The 18229-nt window shown below is 38.8% G+C and overlaps 1 protein-coding gene across 4 annotated transcripts in view; it reads left to right on the top strand.

Annotated features, from left to right (window-relative positions):
* The window catches only part of FRAS1 (Fraser extracellular matrix complex subunit 1), a 470538-nt gene that overhangs the window by 440135 nt on the left and 12174 nt on the right, over positions 1 to 18229 (top strand). For all 4 annotated transcript variants that reach the window (XM_035293463.3, XM_002745679.6, XM_078367938.1 and 1 more), the window contains 4 exons: positions 3153 to 3303; positions 5369 to 5476; positions 6480 to 6639; positions 10680 to 10796. In XM_035293463.3, the coding sequence (XP_035149354.3) occupies positions 3153 to 3303; positions 5369 to 5476; positions 6480 to 6639; positions 10680 to 10796 (536 nt within the window). The remainder of the gene's footprint in view (positions 1 to 3152; positions 3304 to 5368; positions 5477 to 6479; positions 6640 to 10679; positions 10797 to 18229) is intronic.

Genomic DNA, 18229 nt, shown 5'->3' with positions numbered 1-18229 from the left:
ACTTATGTCTGGCATACTCACTTATATAAAAACCCAATATTTACTTCTCTGGGTATATATGTTTTTCTATTTATAATGCGTATATTTTGGAAAGGCAAAAAAATTTACATTTGATGCTAGGATTATTACTACATTGGTGTATTCTCTTCCCCACCTGGCAAAATGAGTCAGAATGGCCAGTGCTGCAATGTATCTTTCAGAAGACAGGAAAAGCACTGTTGTCCTATGCATTGTGGAGAGATAATTACTTAAAACATTTTGATTTCATACCTATTCCAAACTTCCAGTCCCCACGAAAATAGACACTTTCTAAAATATATATTGCCATTAAACATTAGCATATTAGTCTATTCTCACACTGTTATAAAGACTTACCAGAGACTAGGTAATCTATAAAGAAAAGTGGTTTAATAGAGTCACAGTTCCACATGGCTGTAGAGGCCTCAGGAAACTTACAGTCATAGTGGAAGGGGAAGCAGACACATCTTACTTGGTGGCAGGTGAGAGAAAGCAAGCAAGAGCAGGGGAAACTGCCTTATGAAACCGTCAGATAGCATGAGAACTCACTATCACAAGAACAGCATGAGGGAAACCCCCCTAATGATCCAATCAACTTGTACCTGGTTCCTCCCTTGATGTGATTACAATTCAAGATGAGATTTGGGTGGGGACATAGAGCCAAACCATATCAATTAGTGACAACACAAAAATTTATAGCAAGAAGCTAGAGTCAGAGAAGGGCAGTTATATCACAGGGCCAGTGAGACTAGGCTACTCTGTTCTCATGGGAAAATTAATTCTAAAACAGGTTCTATCCAATTTTGAGCAGTTATCTCAATTAGGTAAAAACTAGTTAGATGTTTGTTCTTCATTTCAAATCAGGTTTAACCTCACTGAAGGAGAGAACTTGTAGAGGGATTTAGAGTAATCATTTAGAGAAAGTGTCTGATTAAAATTTGTCGTTTTCTTTGTGGTGCCTCTCATCCTGGTTTCCTCTCATTTTATATACACTACTGCCATCTACTCATTTTATATACACTACTGCCATCTACTCATTTTATATACACTACTGCCATCTACTGAATAGAATTTTAGGCATTTGTGGGTGTTCTGTTTCTGCAGTTGCATAACCTTTTACTTTGGAAAATGCAAAACTAAGTGATTTATTTCTTTCCTGGCCTCTCAAAAATTAGTATTCTCTTTTCTTTATGATTTTGCTTTAATTACATTTTTGAATATTTTTTCAGAATATGCTTAAAAACCTCAAAGACAAGGATTTCTTATATATATCCTACTTTTTAAACCAACACAGAAAAAATATGCAGAAGTATTTTGTTGTCTGTTTCTTCTAAAATAATTGAAATTACTGATATAGGGTAGAAAGAATATAGAACTTAGAACTAAGGCCTAATTGGCACTGTTCACTATCAAATCAGCAGACTTGGACAAGACATAACCTCTCTGAACCTCATCTGAAATTGTACTGATAATCTCAACATGAGAAGGTGCCTCACATAATGTGTCTGGCATAGAATAGACATGCAGTAAATATTTGTTAGGCTTTCTTTCTTTTAAAAGATTAACAAGTAATATCATGAGGGTTAAAGGAGGATAAACAAAAACAAATGAGGGAAAATTAATTTTCCCAATTAGCTAGAGAATTTATTGAAGTTCTGATAGTGTGATTGGGGCAGATGTATTTAGCAAAACCTGTGTATTAAGGGACAGGACATGGTACCAGGTCCAAATAAAATCTGGAAATTTTCTTAAAAAGAAAAAAAAGAGCTGGGAACAGTGACTCACACCTGTAATCTCAGCACTTTAGGAGGCTGAGGCTGGAGGATCACTTGAGCCCAGGAGGCTGAAGCTGCAGTGAACTATGATAGAGCCACTGCACTCCAGCCTGGGCTACAGAGTGAGACCCCATCTCTTGAAAAACAAAACAAAACAAAGTAAGGCATGTCAAAATAGAATTTTTAAATGACTGTGGAATTAGTAGAGTCTTTTGAGAAAGTTGGCATCAAATTTTAAATCATTGATAACTAAATATTTTTTTTTAATTTTAGAAAAATATTAAAGCATTTAATTCTTTTTCTTAATTACCCATAGAAACACTTTATACTGTATTTTCAAACAAAAGAAAAATATAAGTTCCATAGTATATTGTAGTAATTAGCCAATAATAAAATTGTTTTAAACTGTTTTTGTTTTATATATATATGTGTGTGTGTGTGTGTGTGTGTGTGTGTGTGTGTGTGTATGTATGGAAGAACGTGTGAAAATATTTAAAAATGTGTAAACCAACTCCCCATCTACACACACACACATACACACACACACACACACACACATATATATATAGTTAGCTTCACCACAAAAGCTTTGCTAGCATTTTGTTATCTTTTCATCCAGTTTTGTTCGTTACATAGTAGAATAAAAATGATTGGGCCAAATTAAAAGCAGAAACGTAAACCTCCTTTGAAGAAATGTTCTCTTGGAAGTATGATATGCTGCCTTTTCAAAATTTTTTCCAAGGCATTGCATGGGACAGGAAATTATTGAAGTACATGCAACTCTGAGCTGTCCACTGGTGAGTTCCCTAAATATGATTTCAACACTTGGGCCTTTTGTTCCTGGAGCAGGAGATGAGAGCACTAACTAAAACGTCCTGAGTTTCACACAGGTTCCTCCCAGGCGTCCGGATGTGGGCATCTTCCTGATGATGGTTGACTTGGGCTCTCCTGCGGGACACTGGCAAATGGTCAACACAGGGAGTTTGTATTGAATGCTAGATCCCACATCCACCAGGTTGATCCCTTGAAAATAATTGTGATATTCTAAAATGTCAGCCAAGTCTTCGAGCACCTACCTGAACAGAGCTCAGTCTCCTACTTCAAAAGTATTTTTATTCAAGTGTCATCTCCTTAGAGAAGTCTTTGCACATGACCCTGTCTAAAGATGCATCCTGACCACTTTCTATTCCATTACTTCATTTTTATTTAAAGTTAGTGCAATCACGGGCACTTGATTAATAATTATTGAATAAGTGTGTGACTACATGTGTGATTGAAAATGGAACAAAAATGAGGTGATAGTATGCCTTTTCATCCCAGGGAAAAGATAACTCTGTGTGTATACTGCTTCCCCGGCAGGTGAGAGACTCTGCCCAGTCCTTCTTGACAGTGCATGTACCTCTGTATGTGTCCTACATCTACGTGACCGCCCCCAGGGGCTGGGCCTCCTTGGAGCACCACACCGAGATGGAGTTTTCTTTCTTCTATGACACTGTTCTCTGGAGAACAGGTATGCCCACTGACAACTTAACTATCTCTTTAGTTAGGCCTTCACTCAAGCAAGATTAAAAGAAGAGTAGTGACTTCTAACAGTAGCTGCATTCCTCATCCTGTTATCCCATAGACAAAGTTCAGTCATCTCAAGTCTGAAAAGTGCAGATCTGTGGTTCCTGAAAAGAACAGTCATTCTGTCCCAGTGCTGGAAGGTCTCAGCCCAATTAGCTAAGATCCCAGAATAGAGGGTGGGAAAGTGATGGATGAGTCCTCTACTGCTCATTAGGGATTCAGAGGAGTGTGTGTTCTTTTGGAGTATAACCCAAATAATCTTCATTTTCTCCTGGTTAAAAATGGTGTGGTTCATGTTTTTACAAAGCAAAAGGATCTTCAAATAAGATGCATGGAAATGGAAAAATATGTCAAGAGCACTTGAAATATTTATGTCAAGTGGCCCACTTTCTTCAATTGGCATAGAGTCTGCTCTTTAATTACATCCTCCAAAGAAGAGATTTTAACCTTCTGAAGGCAAGGGCTGTGATGCTGAATGTTTAAAATGACCTTTTCCTCAGGCTCATCCCCATTACTGTCCTCTTTGAGAAGAGCCCCCAAGGACTAAACGGGAGACAGCCTTTCAACTGTGAGCCCACACCTCACCCCTCTCAGTTTCCCCACCCACCTCCTCCTACTGCTTCCACATAGATACCCCTTAAAACTCCCCAATTTTCTCCTCCATTCACTCCAGTGGTTCTTGGTTATTTTTGTTTTCTTGGTTTTTTTTTTTTTTTAATTTTTTGGTTTGTTTTCTCACTTTTAGTGTCCTGTACTTCACACACTACCCCGAACCTATTTCCCCAAACCCATTTCCCCTAAATTTTACTGCTCCCATCCTCCCTCTTCTCCTCTCCAGGGCTGATGTGCTTTATCTGGGGCAAACATACTAAGAAAAATACAAGAGTTTTCTTTCGAGAAAGCTTCATCTCTACTAATTGAAAATATATGCATCCGTCACATTCATTAGGGTTTGGTTCCAGGACCTTCCACAGACACCAATATCCAAGGACGCTCAAGTCCCTCATATAAAATGGTGTAGTATTTACATATAACCTATACATATACTCCCATATGCTTTAAATCATCTCTGGTTGCTTATAATACCTAATACAATGCATATGCTATATAAATAGTTGTTATAGTATATTGTTTAGAAAATAATGACAAGGAAAACAAATCTGTATATGTTTAGCTCAGATGCATTTTTTTCCAGTATTTTTATTCGAGGTTGGGTGAATCCACAGATGCAGAATTCGTGATGCAGGACCCACAGATACAAAGGACTGATGGTGTAGTCCTTTCTTCTGTGAAATGGCTTAGGTTCAAATCATTCATTTGCTTTATATTTCTCATGGGAAAATAACTTCAGGCAGCTTTCCTACTCTGGGTCAGATAATTCCTTGAGCTCTTGTTTTTGTTTTGTTTTGTTCAAGTTTATGTTTCTCCTCCTTAGGTTACCCTTTGTTTTTGGTAATTCTGAACTCACTGGGGACTATGACTGCAATTTCCCATATTAAAGCCACAGCTTTCTTGTGTCATGCTGGCCTTCTACAAGCTTCCCTTTAACTCTCCATTGGTTTGAGTAGTAAATATAGCCACCAGGACTTTGTTTATAGTTCTATTAAGTCCAGAAAGGTATCTTGGCAAGGAAAAGAAAATATAGTATGAAGCAGATGTGCTGTAACCATACCCTTGTATAAAGTTTGACCATAAGAAGTTTAAAGATTCATTCTTTTGCTGAATCCTGCATCCGGGCTAAGTGGAACTTAGGTTTGAAGAGTCTTCATCAAGAATGGTGAAACTGTTACAAAAAAACAACACAACAACAATAAAAAAAAAAACTCAAGTGAAATTAGCTGTCATATAATTTTAATTGGCATGTTTTTATAGGCATATAAATGTTATCTTGTTACATTCAAATAAATGTGCAGCTCTACTTAGAGGTGTCCTTGAGAAAACTTATATGTGGTTGCTGTCAGGAAAGTATTTTCCATGCCCTAATGTTTTCTTGCTGGTTTCCTACCCAGGAATCCAGACAGACAGTGTGCTCTCTGCAAGGCTTCAGATAGTAAGAATCTACATTCGAGAGGATGGCCGTCTTGTCGTTGAATTCAAGACCCATGCCAAATTTAGAGGTAATATCAATGCCAATTTTTTGTCTCCAACTTTTTGTTAAGAAACGTTTCACACATACAGAAAGTTGAAAGAATAGAACAGTAAAAAACAGTCAACAGTGATGAACATTTTGCTATGCATGCATGCGCACATACATGCATACATACATTTTTTTTGTTCATACCATTTGGAAACAAGTTTCAGACTTCATGTCAAGTTAACCAAAATACTTCAGTTGACATCTCCTAAGAACAAGGACACTCTCTTACACAATTCCAGCATCATTATTACTTGTAAGATATTTAGCATTGAGTCAATAATATCCAGTCTCTATTAATATTTCCTTTATTGTTCCACAAACGTCTTTTCCACTTATTTTTATATTTATTTTATAACTGCTTACATAAAATGAAAGAAATTCCAATTATGATTCGCGTGTTACATTTTGATTGTGATTGCTCTTTAGTTTCTTTTAATCTAAAATATTCTCCTTACTTTTATTTATCATGACACTATTTCAGTGCAGTTTTAGAGTGGAGATATCTTGCTGATAACATTACCCTTTTAATGATGTTTATGATTATCCCCTTCTACCAAAGACTTGAATGGCCCTAAATGTGACTTTTATCTGATGCTGATATTTCTATTTATAAACTACTGAGAACTTTCTACCTCCAAGAAACATGTTAGTTAGAATTTAAAGCTAGTATACTCAGTGTTCATTGTCATATAAAGACCCCTATTATCGTGAATATACTCATTAGCACCATTTCCAGAAGGAATATTCCTATTGTTTATAAATAAATACATATGACTATGATGACCATCACAACAAGCAGAACGATGGGCTGAGGTGAGATGCCATGCTATCCCCACTAGTGTGAAATATACTCTAAGGGGCAAAATGGGCTAACCTTAGTTGTTTGATAGAAGAATATTAATTCACTTCTCAGGCTTTTGTGGGGCTCCACCACAAGTACAGTAAAACTCACAAATAAGTGCATGTGTTTCCCCTTCAAATAGGACAGTTTGTGATGGAGCACCACACTCTCCCAGATGTGAAATCTTTCATATTGACTCCAGACCACCTAGGAGGAATTGAATTTGACTTGCAGCTATTATGGAGTGCTCAGACTTTTGATTCTCCACATCAACTCTGGAGAGCCACAAGCTCTTATAACAGGTAAATCCAGTGATGGAGGCTTCCATGAGTAAAGCTGAATGGTTTTTCATTTCTTTCAAGAGCTTGAGAAATAGCATTTTTCTCTGAAGGTGAGACTTTTATTTTAAAAGGAGAATTGATAGAATAACCCTCAGCTGGGAGTGGTGGTGCTAGCTAGTAGCCCAGCTACTCAGGAGGATCACTTGAGCTCTGGAGTGCGAGGCTGCAGTGAGCCATGATCGCACCTGTGAATAGCCACTGCACTCCAGCCTGGGCAACAGAAAGAGATCCTGTCTCTTAAAAAAAAAAAAAAAGGTCTTTGGTGTTTTTTTTTTTAAATTAAAAGAAATGACACTCTAGCAAATAGATCAACTTCTGATATGTAAATAGGAAGTGCTCACACACTTATTCCAGGAGTGAGACCGGAAGGGGCACATATCACTTCCACCCACATCCTATGATGGGGAACTTAGTCACATGACACACCTGCCTACAAGGGAAGCAAGGAAATGTGTCTAACTAAAACCTTTATCAAAGAAATTTCATTTCAATTACAACAGCTAGTGCAAATATAGTATCTCTGGTTAAGTTCATGTGTCGTTTACAAGATTTATTCTCCCACACTGAGTATAGAGATGGAATAGGAATTTAACAAATACAGTAAAATATCCCCCATCTGTGAAAAGGAAGAATGGAAAAAACAAAATTAAAACCACTATGAAAATGATAAGTGGGCAACCAGGAATCTGTCATAAATATATTACCCCCATTTTATAGATAATGAGATTTAGAGCTCATTATTTAGCATTAAAATCTTATTTCAGATTGTTTTGAGAATAATTTTCAAAAAAATTTTTCTTAAAGTTTTTGATCTTATATCAGATGTTTTTATTGTATAGTTATTCCTTTGAAATTGATATATAGGCTAGGCATGGTGGCTCACACCTGTAATCCCAGCACTTCGGGAAGCCGAGGCAGGTGGATCACTTGAGGTCAGGAGTTTGAAACCAGCCTGTCCAACATGGTGAAACCCTGTCTCTACTAAAAATACAAAATTAGCCAGGCATGGTGGTGCATGCCTGTAATCCCAGCTACTCGGCAGGCTGAGGCAGGAGAATTGCTTGAACCTGGGAGGCAGAGTTTATAGTGAGCCGAGATCATGCCACTGCACTCCAGCCTAGGCAACAAGAACAAAACTCCAACTCAAAAAAACAAAACAAAACAAAACAAAAAAACAAAAGAAAGAAATTGATATATAGTAACCTTCAAGGACTGTGCTTTCATATACTTTGTTCCAGTTTACAGGCAGGGAAACTGCCCTTCTTTAAGTGTTCTGCTGACATCTTTATTGCCACTTGGATGAAGCCCACCCTCCTTCTGTAGCATACAAGGCCCAGCCTCCCCTCTGGTTTCATCTCAGATCCAGCCTTCTTCGACATTAAATATCTTACCAATCCCTGAACCCATCAGCCCATCCATACCATGCTTTTGCAATTCCCTTCGCCCTTCCTGCTCTTTTCCTTTTCCTCCTGCAAGACTAACTCCTCTGAGACCCAGCCCAGCTCAAATACTAACCCCTTCGTGACAGCTTCCCTAACGTCCCATACGGTGCTGTCAGCTCCCTCCTCCTGGTTCCTACTCTGTTCCAGCTTCTCTGCTCTAACACAGCTCATTATCTTGTGATAGTTTATCTGCTGTTTCAAGTTTTCACTAGACCACGAGCTTCTCCAGAGTAGATGGCATGTCTGATTCATCTTAAATCCCCAGAACCACAGGCTTTAGCATCTGGTAGGTTCTAAGAAAGCATCTTTTAGGAGCTTATCTTTGAGGTGAGGAGGTAAAATACATAGGTAAGTGACAAAATGAACCCCCACCAAGCACTCCCTGCTATGCACACTGTGAGAAATACAGAATAATATCAAGACCATAGTTGTTCAAGGAAGAGAGAGCCAGAGGCTGGGGAGTTATATAAGGATTCCTGAAAGGTGAGACCACTTATGGTCCATATTGAGATATGGGAAATGCTTAGTTTTAGAAAGGAGGTGGAAAGAACTGCAGGATTAAAGACATGTACCTAAAACGGTGCTTGGCATGTTTGAAGGGGTAGTGAGGAAATTGACCTAAGTAGGAATGGGGTAAAGCAGGACTCAAGGCGTGGGAGGCTATGCTATTTGTCTTGCATTCATTTCTTTAACAAGTATTAATGGAATGTTTACTGTTTGTCAGAGGAGGTTCTGGGTACCTTGAATACATCAGTAAACAAAATAAAGATCCCTAAATATAGGAATTTAAGTAAGGAGACACAAAACAGTAGACATATAAGCAAAGTATAACCTATGCCAGAAGGTGATATGCGCTATGGGAAAGCAAAAGGTATGGAGCAGGGTAAGGGGAAGCAGGAATGGGGAAACATTATAATTTATAATTAGAATGCTCCCAGTAGACCTTATTTGAGCAAAGACTTGAAGGAGGTGAAGCAGTTGGCTATGCAGAAACATGGGGAACAGGGTTCCTGGTAAAGTTCCTGAGATGGTAGCATTTGGGTATGTTTGGAGAACAACAAAGAGGCCCATATGGCTGGCATGGAGTGAGCAAGGAAGAGGGTAGTAGACGATAATGCTGAAGAAGTAAGGAGTTGGGGTGGGGCCACAGAGTGGGGCCCTGTAAACCATGTGGCCTCTGGCTTTTACTCTCTAGTGCAAGGAGAACCGCTACAGGGTTTGAGTAGAGTTAGACATGATCTGGCCAGGCATGGATTGTTCTGCCTATTTTAATATTTCTATTAATGTAGGGTTACTATTCACATTATAGGTGTCAGTTTCCATGTAATTTAAGTATGTTATACAAAGTCTCATTTCCTGCTGATCCAAGCTTTGGAGGAAAACTGCAGGCATATAGACTTTTAGAGTAGGAAGGAGCTTCGAAACAACAGCCCTGAAAGTCTGCATGGTTTGTTAAAATCATATAGCCGTGGCTGAGGCAAAGCCAAGCTGGGGTTCCACAGTTCCCATTTTCCAGCCTGTGCCAGTCCACTACACTGACCCCAGGATATGATATAAAAGTTTTGGATATGACATAAAAAATTTGTTATTGTTTTTAACCAAATCTTTGCTGTCACTTTACTAATAAATAGATACATACCCCAAAATGGTCAAAACAAGCACAGCATTTATGATCCCTCACAAACAGTTATAATGAAGATTCATAGCCCTGCTCTCTCCATTCAATGCATGACAGACTCCAAAGCCCCTTGAAGAAGGTTCCTGAAGCTTCTTAATGCTTGGCTGCCTTCCAGGCCATCTGGCAGGGTTGGAGGGGCTACCCAGTGAGAAATGTGGGAGATGAAGCAGGAGAGAGGTCCAAAAGCTTCCTGCTCACAGAATCATCACCTGGAGAATCCTGGGCCTCTCATAAACAGGGAAGTCCCCAAATCCCCATGAGTAGTTTCTATTGAGAAGTGATCTTGTTCTTCTACTTTGTAAAGGAATGAGGCTACAAGGTTTGAAGGGGAACCTCAAAATTGAGTGTGAGTGAAATGGGTGCAGGGGCGTCCTGCAGGGTGCTGCTTCCTTAGGCTCTGGAATGGTGTCCTGGAATCCTGAGGCATTTACTACCTTCTCTGTAGGAGCAGCACTTGACACTGTCACATCTTCAGAAATAAAAGCTTTTTTTCATTTGGGAATGCATTGATTAGGATATTAGTCAACAAGAAACACTAAACAGAAATTGCAAAGAAGTCTCAAGAAATCCAAAGGAAATGGCTGATTCTGTTCTGTCATCACCTGAGCCTTGTAGGTTTTCCTGTGTAGTGTGCTCAGCTTTCCTCATGAGAAGGACGTGAATACATGAAAGTAGCTCTATTTAACACCTCTGGATAATACTCTGAAGGTTAGGGTAATTGGAGATGAGTTCCCAAAATGGTGTTTGCAGACTTGTAAAGTTCTTAGATGCTGGATACAAATACCACCTGAAAATTGTTTAGTGAAATCCATGTCTTTCTGGGTAAGCCAGCAACCTATCAGTTGTTCCCTATGATCACAGTCTGCTCTGAATGTTTCCAGGAAGGACTACTCGGGAGAGTACACCATCTACCTGATCCCTTGCACGGTGCAGCCCACTCAGCCATGGGTTGACCCAGGAGAAAAGCCTTTGGCCTGCACTGCACATGCTCCAGAAAGGTAGGAAAATACAGTCAATCCTCATTATTTGCTGATTTCCTTATTTGTGAATTCTCCTACTCACTAAAGTTTATTTTTAACCCCCAAATCAATATGATGCTCTCATAGTCATTCACTGACACGCACTGCAGAGTAGCAAAACATCTGAGTCACCTTACACACACATCCCCAGCAGAGGTCAGACCTGGTGATACTCTGTCTTCTTGTTGCAGCTCTCATGCTACAAACAAGCCTCCTGTGCACAGTCTATGTAGTGCCATGGTTTTTTCATTTTTGTGGCTTTTGTTGATGATTTCTCCATTTAGAATGGCTCCCAAACATATTGCCAAAGTGCTTTCTAGTGTTTCTAAGCATGAGAAGGCTGTAATGTGCCTATGATAATCATGAGTTCAATGTAAATGAATCAACAATATATATTAAATAAGGGATCTTTACACAAAACAGACATAAAACGTGGTTATATATTAATTGGTTGATATAAATGTTTTGACCAGAGGCTCATAGGAACCTAATCCTATATTTCTTCTAGTAGCAATGACTCAATATCCACTAATTCATTGTTGGTGGAGACTTCATAGAGCATAACCACTGTGAATAATGAGAATCAAGCATATATCAGCCCATATCCACCTCAGACCCGAGACTGTGTTGTGCTGCATATTCATTCATTCATTCATTTCATTCATTCATATTTATTCAGCTCTTCTCATGTGCTTTGCTCTGGCCAAGGCATTGAGATGATAGCACCACATTAGAGCAGGATTAAAAATAATCTGTGCTCTCAGGCAGTTTATAGTCTAAGGTTACCTTTCTAGGTGCTGAGCAAAGTACATAGGAAACATTTCTGAGATAAAATGCCCAAGACAGAATCTGACATTAACATTAAGAGAAGACTATTTGAAATGTGGCTTTTAAACAAAAGACAGAATTGGCTATTGACTTTGGCAATACTAAGGTCATTGGTGAACTCAGCCAAGATCAGATTTGGTGGACTAAAGGGGATAGAAGCCTGATTGGGGTGAGTTTGAGAGAGAGGTGAGAAAGTAGAGACAGTAGGGATAAACAGTGCTGGAGGAGTTGCTATAGAGGATGCCAGAGAAAAGGGGAAGTAACTGGAAACAGATGAGAAGTCAAATAAAGAGCAGGTTTTATCTGCATTATTTCATGATGCTTGTATGCTAGTGGGAATAATCTAATAGAGGGAAAATCTGATGATATTGGGGATAGAGAGAAAACTTGCAGAGCCAGGTCCTTGAGGAGGGCAAGGGAGTAAATCCAGGGCATGAGGGAAGGGCTGGCCATAACTAGAAGCACGGGGAGTTCATCCACTGAAGAGACAGGCAGGAAATCAATGGAAGCAGGTGAAAGGAGAATTAGAAAAGTGGGAGGGTAAGGATGACAAAGTGGATATCTGACTGAATTTGTGCTCTCTGTGAAATGAAAAGCCATGCATTTGCTGTAAGTGAGGAATGTCGAGGTTTGAGAAGAAAGGAGGAAAGAAACAGGGCCATCTCAGACAGGGGAAAAATAAATATACTAGAGGGTTACAGCTAGCAACAGATCCGGCGGTAGGGAGCTGCTTTTAAATTATCATATTATAGACATAAAACTGCACATATTTAAACCATACAATTTGATAAATTTTTACAGATGTATACACTTGAGAAGAATCACCATAGTCAAGAGAGTGACAAGACAGTAAACATACCCATTTTCAAAAAGATTCCTCATGCGCCTTTGTAGTTCCTCCCTCACATCATCCCTTCCCTTTACACAGATTACCACCGATCTGCTTTCTGTCACTATAGATGAGTTTGCATTTTCTAGGGTTTTTTTATAAATGACATCATACAGTGTGAATTCTCTCTCTGGCTCATCTCACTCAGCATGATTATTTTGATTCATCTGTGTTGGGTGTATCAGTATTTTTTCCTGTTATTGCTGGGTTGTACTTCATGGCATAGATATACTACAGTTTGTTTATCAGCAATCAACTGATGAACATTTCAATTGTTTCCAGTTTGGGGCTATGATAAATAAAGCTTCTTTGGATCTACATGTACAAGCTTTATATGAACATGTGTTTTCTGTTTTCTTATGTAAATACCTAAAAATGGAGTGACTGGATCATATGACAGATGTATGTTTTAACTTCTAAAGAAACTGCCAAACAGTCTTCCAGCATGTTTGTGAATATGTAACAATGTATGTCCATTCCCACCACGAGAGTGCATGTGCTCCCTTTCCCCTGCATTCTGCTAATGTGGTTGGGAGGTCATGGTGTGGTTGAATAATTAAGGAGAGGGACGAAAATAAGAGAGGAGCTGGAAAGACATAAGGTGGTAGAGAACAAGGTGTTGAAAATTAGATTTTTGGTGATGGTGCATCATGGAACTATGAAGAGTAGGTAGCTGTAGCAGCGTGGTGAACAAGCTGTTTGGAGGTGAGGAGGTAAAGGAACTGGGAGTCTGGGGTAGTCGATAGTTCATCTGAGTGGATGTTTAAGTCACAAACATTCATGGCAGGAACAATGCCAGGAAGCACCATAGTTAGCCAAAAGAAGGCAGGAAAATAACCAGGAGAATGGTAGTTAGCTGCAGTAAGGAAGAACAATGGGAAAATAATCTCATGGGATATGCTGGGGAATTTTAATTCATTTATTAATTTTTTTTAAATTATGCAGTAGTTCAGATATTCAGAAGACTATATACATAGAGTCTGATGTATATATATAGTCTGATATGTATACATGTGTATGTATATATATATACACATGTATGTATAGCAGATCTACCACCCACCATAAGAAACTGAAGAAATATTACCAGTACTCCTTCAATATGCTCAAGGCCCCTATCCAATCATACTCTGTCTCTCTTCCCCAATAGGGTCACCATTAACCCTATTATATTTGTATTTATCATTCGTTGTTGTGGTTTATGGTTATATCTCATATATACTTCTACATGGTTTTGTAAGTTTTTGAACTCTGTACAGTAGTTCCCCCTTATCCTTGGAGTATATGTTCCAAGACCCCCAGTGGATGCCTGAAAACACGCATAATACAAAACCCAAAACCCTATATGTACAATGTTTTTCCAATCTGCTAATCAAGACAGCTATTAAATGACTAACAAGTAGTTAGTGTATACAGTGTGGAGATGCTGCACAAAGGGATGATTTCTGTTCTAGGCAGGATGGAGAAGAAAGGCACAAGATTTCATCATGCTAGTCAAAATGGCGCATGATTTAAAACTTATGAATTGTTTATTTCTGGAATTTTTTTTGTTTAATATTTATGGACCATGGTAGACCTCAGGTAACTGAAACTGAGGAAAGCAAACCCATGGATGAGGGGGGAACTACTGTATATAAGTTTCATACAACATGAATTTTCTCTGCTACCTTTTTTTTTTTTTTAACTCAGTGAATCATTTGTTGATTTGTGTTGATTCATGTAGCTGTAGTTTGTTGCTTACTGCATTAAGGTATTCATTGTAGGAAAATTCCACAATGTATTTGATGACTCTCTTTGGCTTAATTTTAGATTCTCTCTATTACAAAGAAAATTCTTATTTATATATTTCTTGGTACACATATGTAAGAAAAGTTTCTCCAGGGTAGGTTCTGTATTTCTGTGTGTGTGTGTGTGACAGAGAGACAGAGTTTTGCTCTTGTAGCCCAGGCTGGAGTGCAATGGCACAATCTCGGCTCACCCACAACCTCCACCTCCTGGGTTCAAGCGATTCTCCTGCCTCAGCCTCCCAAGTAGCTGGGATTACAGGCATATGCCACCATTCCCAGCTCATTTTTGTATTTTTAGTAGAGACAGGGTTTCTCCATGTTGGTCAGGCTGGTCTCAAACTCCTGACCTCAGGTGATCCACCCATTTTGGTCTCCCAAAGTGCTGGGATTACGGGTATGAGCCACTACGCCCAGCCAATTCTGGATTTTTAAAGGGGAGAGATGATCGATGGTTTGAAACTGGCAAAAAGGATCAAGGAAGACACCAACACTGTCCTCAGGCCTTGTGTGGCATAAATGTGGGAGGTGGCAGAGGAAGAAAGTTGCTGAGGATACTGAAGCTTCAGAGGTGGGGGTCCTTGCCTTACATCAAGGAGATTATTACTTGCAGGTGTCCCATTATTCCCAGGTGACTTTCCCCCGGGCCTAACCTTGCTTTAGATCCTATATATGGTTCCATATGGATCCAATAGAACTACAACACATGCAAAATCAAGACTGACACAGGAAATTCGAACTTAATACAAAAGAATTGTGTCTCATATTGTGACTATTTGGGGGAGGTCCTATATTTTAACATTATAAAACATAATCTTAGATTCATTATTTATTTCTTTAACCAATACTGAATATTTTCTCGTGTGCCTGGAACTATGGTGAATTCTAGTAATATCAGTATCAACAAGAAAAATCTGTTTCCCTGAGTCAGGTAAATGAGCATGTAATGCAGCTAGTGGTTATCTCAAAGCCGTTGAAGCTGGGTTGTGAGGGCTCCAGGTTCTTCCTATCAGTCCAACCCTCTCAAATCTACCACTGGGGTACCTTCAACAGAAAGCAGGGAATGGGCAGATGGACTCTGCTGGAAAGGTAAAAAATTGAAAGGTCATTCAGTCACTATTCTTTGACATATATATGTGTCAGGAACTTGGCTAGCACTGGGTACACAATGGTGAGATGAACTATAGACCCTGTAGTGGGTAAAGCAGCCTTCAATCAGTCAGTCACACATTAAATAAAATTTCAGACCGTGATAAGCACTGTGAGAGAAAAGCACAAAGTGTAATAGGAAGAGGTGATAAGGGACCTCACTATCCTAGGAGGTAAGAGAAAGAGGGAAAGTTTTCTAGAGAAAGTGGTGATTAAGTTGAAATCTAAGAGATAAGTAAGCATTAACTAGACAAAGGAGGAAAAAAAAAAAAAGGAGAAGATGTTCTGGCAGAATGTGCAGGAATGCCAAGGCCAGAAAGCTATAGAATTCATTATCACTCATCCCAAATTGGTCCTTAGGGCTTCTAAGCAAAGTATAATGCAATGGTTCCCTCATCTATTCTCATTCCTCTCACCTATTTTTTTATGCTTTAAAAACAAAAACAAACAAACAAAAACCTTATTATGCTTTAAGTGCTGGGATACATGTGCAGAACGTGCAGGTTTGTTACATAGGTATACACGTGCCATGCTGGTTTGCTGTGCCCAGTGACCCATCATCTATATTAGGTATTTCTCCTAATGCTATCCCTCCCCTAGTCATCCACTCACCAACAGGTTCCAGTGTGTGATGTGCTCTTCCCTGTGTCCATGTGTTCTCATTGTTCAACTCCCACTTAGGAATGAGAACATGCGGTGTTTGGTTTTCTGTTCCTGTGTTAGTTTGCTGAGAATGATGTTTCTAGCTTCATACATGTCCCTCCAAAGGACACGAACTCATCCTGTTTTTATGGCTGCATAGTATTCCATGGTGTATTGTATATGTGCCACATTTTCTTTTTCTAGTCTATCATTGATGGGCATTTGGGTTGGTTCCAAGTCTTTGCTGTTGTGAATAGTGCTCCAATAAACATACATGTGCATGTGTCTTTATAGTAGAATGATTTATAATCCTTTAGGTATATACCCAGTAATGGGATTGCTGGACCAAATGGTATTTCTGGTTCTAGATCATGGAGGAATCACCATAATGGTCTTTCATAATGGTTGAACTAATTTATACTCCCTCCAACAGTGTAAAAGTGTTCCTATTTCTCCAGCATCTGTTGTTTCCTGACTTTTTAATGATTGCTATTCTAACTGGCATGAGATGGTATCTCATTTCGGTTTTGATTTGCACTTTTCTAATGACTAGTGATCATGAGCTTTCTTTCATATGTTTGTTGGCTGCATAAATGCCTTCTTTTGCGAAGTGTCTATTTATATCCTTTGCCCACTTTTTGATGAAGTTTTTTTTTTTCTTGTAAATTTAAGTTCCTTGTAGATTTTGGATATTAGCCGTTTGTCAGATGGATAGATTGCAAAAAATTTCTTCCTTTCTATAGGTTGCTTCTTTACTCTGATGGTAGTTTCTTTTGCTGTGTACAAGCTCATAAGTTTAATTGATCCCATTTATTAATTTTGGCTTTTGTTGCCACTGCTTTTGATGTGTTAGTCATGAAGTCTTTGCCCATGCCTATGTCCTGAATGGTATTGCCTAGGTTTTCTTCTAGGGTTTTTATGGTTTTAGGTCTTACATTTAAGTCTTTAATCCATCTTGAGTTAATTTTTCTGTAAGGTGTAAGGAAGGGGTCCAGTTTCAGTTTTCTGCATATGGCTAGCTAGTTTTTCCAACGCCATTGATTAAACAGGGACTCCTTTCCCCATTGTTTGTTTTTGTCAGGTTTATCAAAGATCAAATGGTTGTAGATGTGTGGCATTATTTCTGAGGCCTCGGTTGTGTTCCATTGGTCTATATATCTGTTTTGGTACCAGTACCATGCTGTTTTTGTTTCTGTAGCCTTGTAGTATAGTTTGAAGTCAGGTAGTGTGATGCCTCCAGCTTTGTTCTTTTTGGTTAGGATTGTCTTGGCTATACAGGTTCTTTTTTGGTTCCAGATGAAATCTACAGTAGATTTTTTCTAATTCTGTATAGAAAGTCAATGATAGCTTGGTGGAGATAGCATTGAATCTATAAGTTACTTTGGATAGTATGGCCGTCTTCATGATATTGATTCTTCCTATCCATGAGCATGAAATGTTTTTCCATTTGTTTATGTCCTCTCTTGTTTCCTTGAGCATAGGCTTTTAGTTCTTTTTGAAGAGGGCCTTCACATCCCTTGTAAGTTGTATTCCTAGGTATTTTATTCTCTTTGTAGCAAGTATGAATGAGAGTTCGCTCATGATTTGGCTCTGTTTGTCTATTATTAGTGTGTAGGAATGCTTGTGACTTTTGCACATTGATTTTGTATCCTAAGACTTTGATGAAGTTGCTTATCAGCTCAAGGAGATTTTGGGCTGAGATGAGGGGGTTTTCTCAATATATAATCATGTCATCTGAAAACAGAGACAGTTTGACTTCCTCTCTTCCTATTTGAATCGCCTTTATTTCTTTCTCTTGCCTGATTACCCTGGCCAGAACTTCCAATATTGTGTTGAATAGGAGTGCTGAGAGAGGACATCCTTGTCTTGTGTAGGTTTTCAAATGGAATGCTTTCAGTTTTCCCTATTCATTATGATATTGGCTGTGGGTTTGGCACAAATAGCTCTCAGTATTTTGAGATACGTTCCATCAATACCTAGTTTACTGAGAATTTTTAGCATGAAAAGGCATTAATTTTATCTAAAACCTTTTCTTTCTCTCACCTATTTTATGCCTTCCTACAAACTTGCTGCTTCTCTCTTATTGTCACCTTCAACTGGTGACCTTTTTGTTCTGTTGG

The sequence above is a fragment of the Callithrix jacchus genome, chromosome 3, assembly GCF_049354715.1.
Source record: "Callithrix jacchus isolate 240 chromosome 3, calJac240_pri, whole genome shotgun sequence".
Lineage (NCBI taxonomy): Eukaryota > Metazoa > Chordata > Mammalia > Primates > Cebidae > Callithrix > Callithrix jacchus.
The sequence above is the reverse complement of the archived record's forward strand: the minus strand, read 5'-3'. Positions and strand labels throughout refer to the sequence as shown.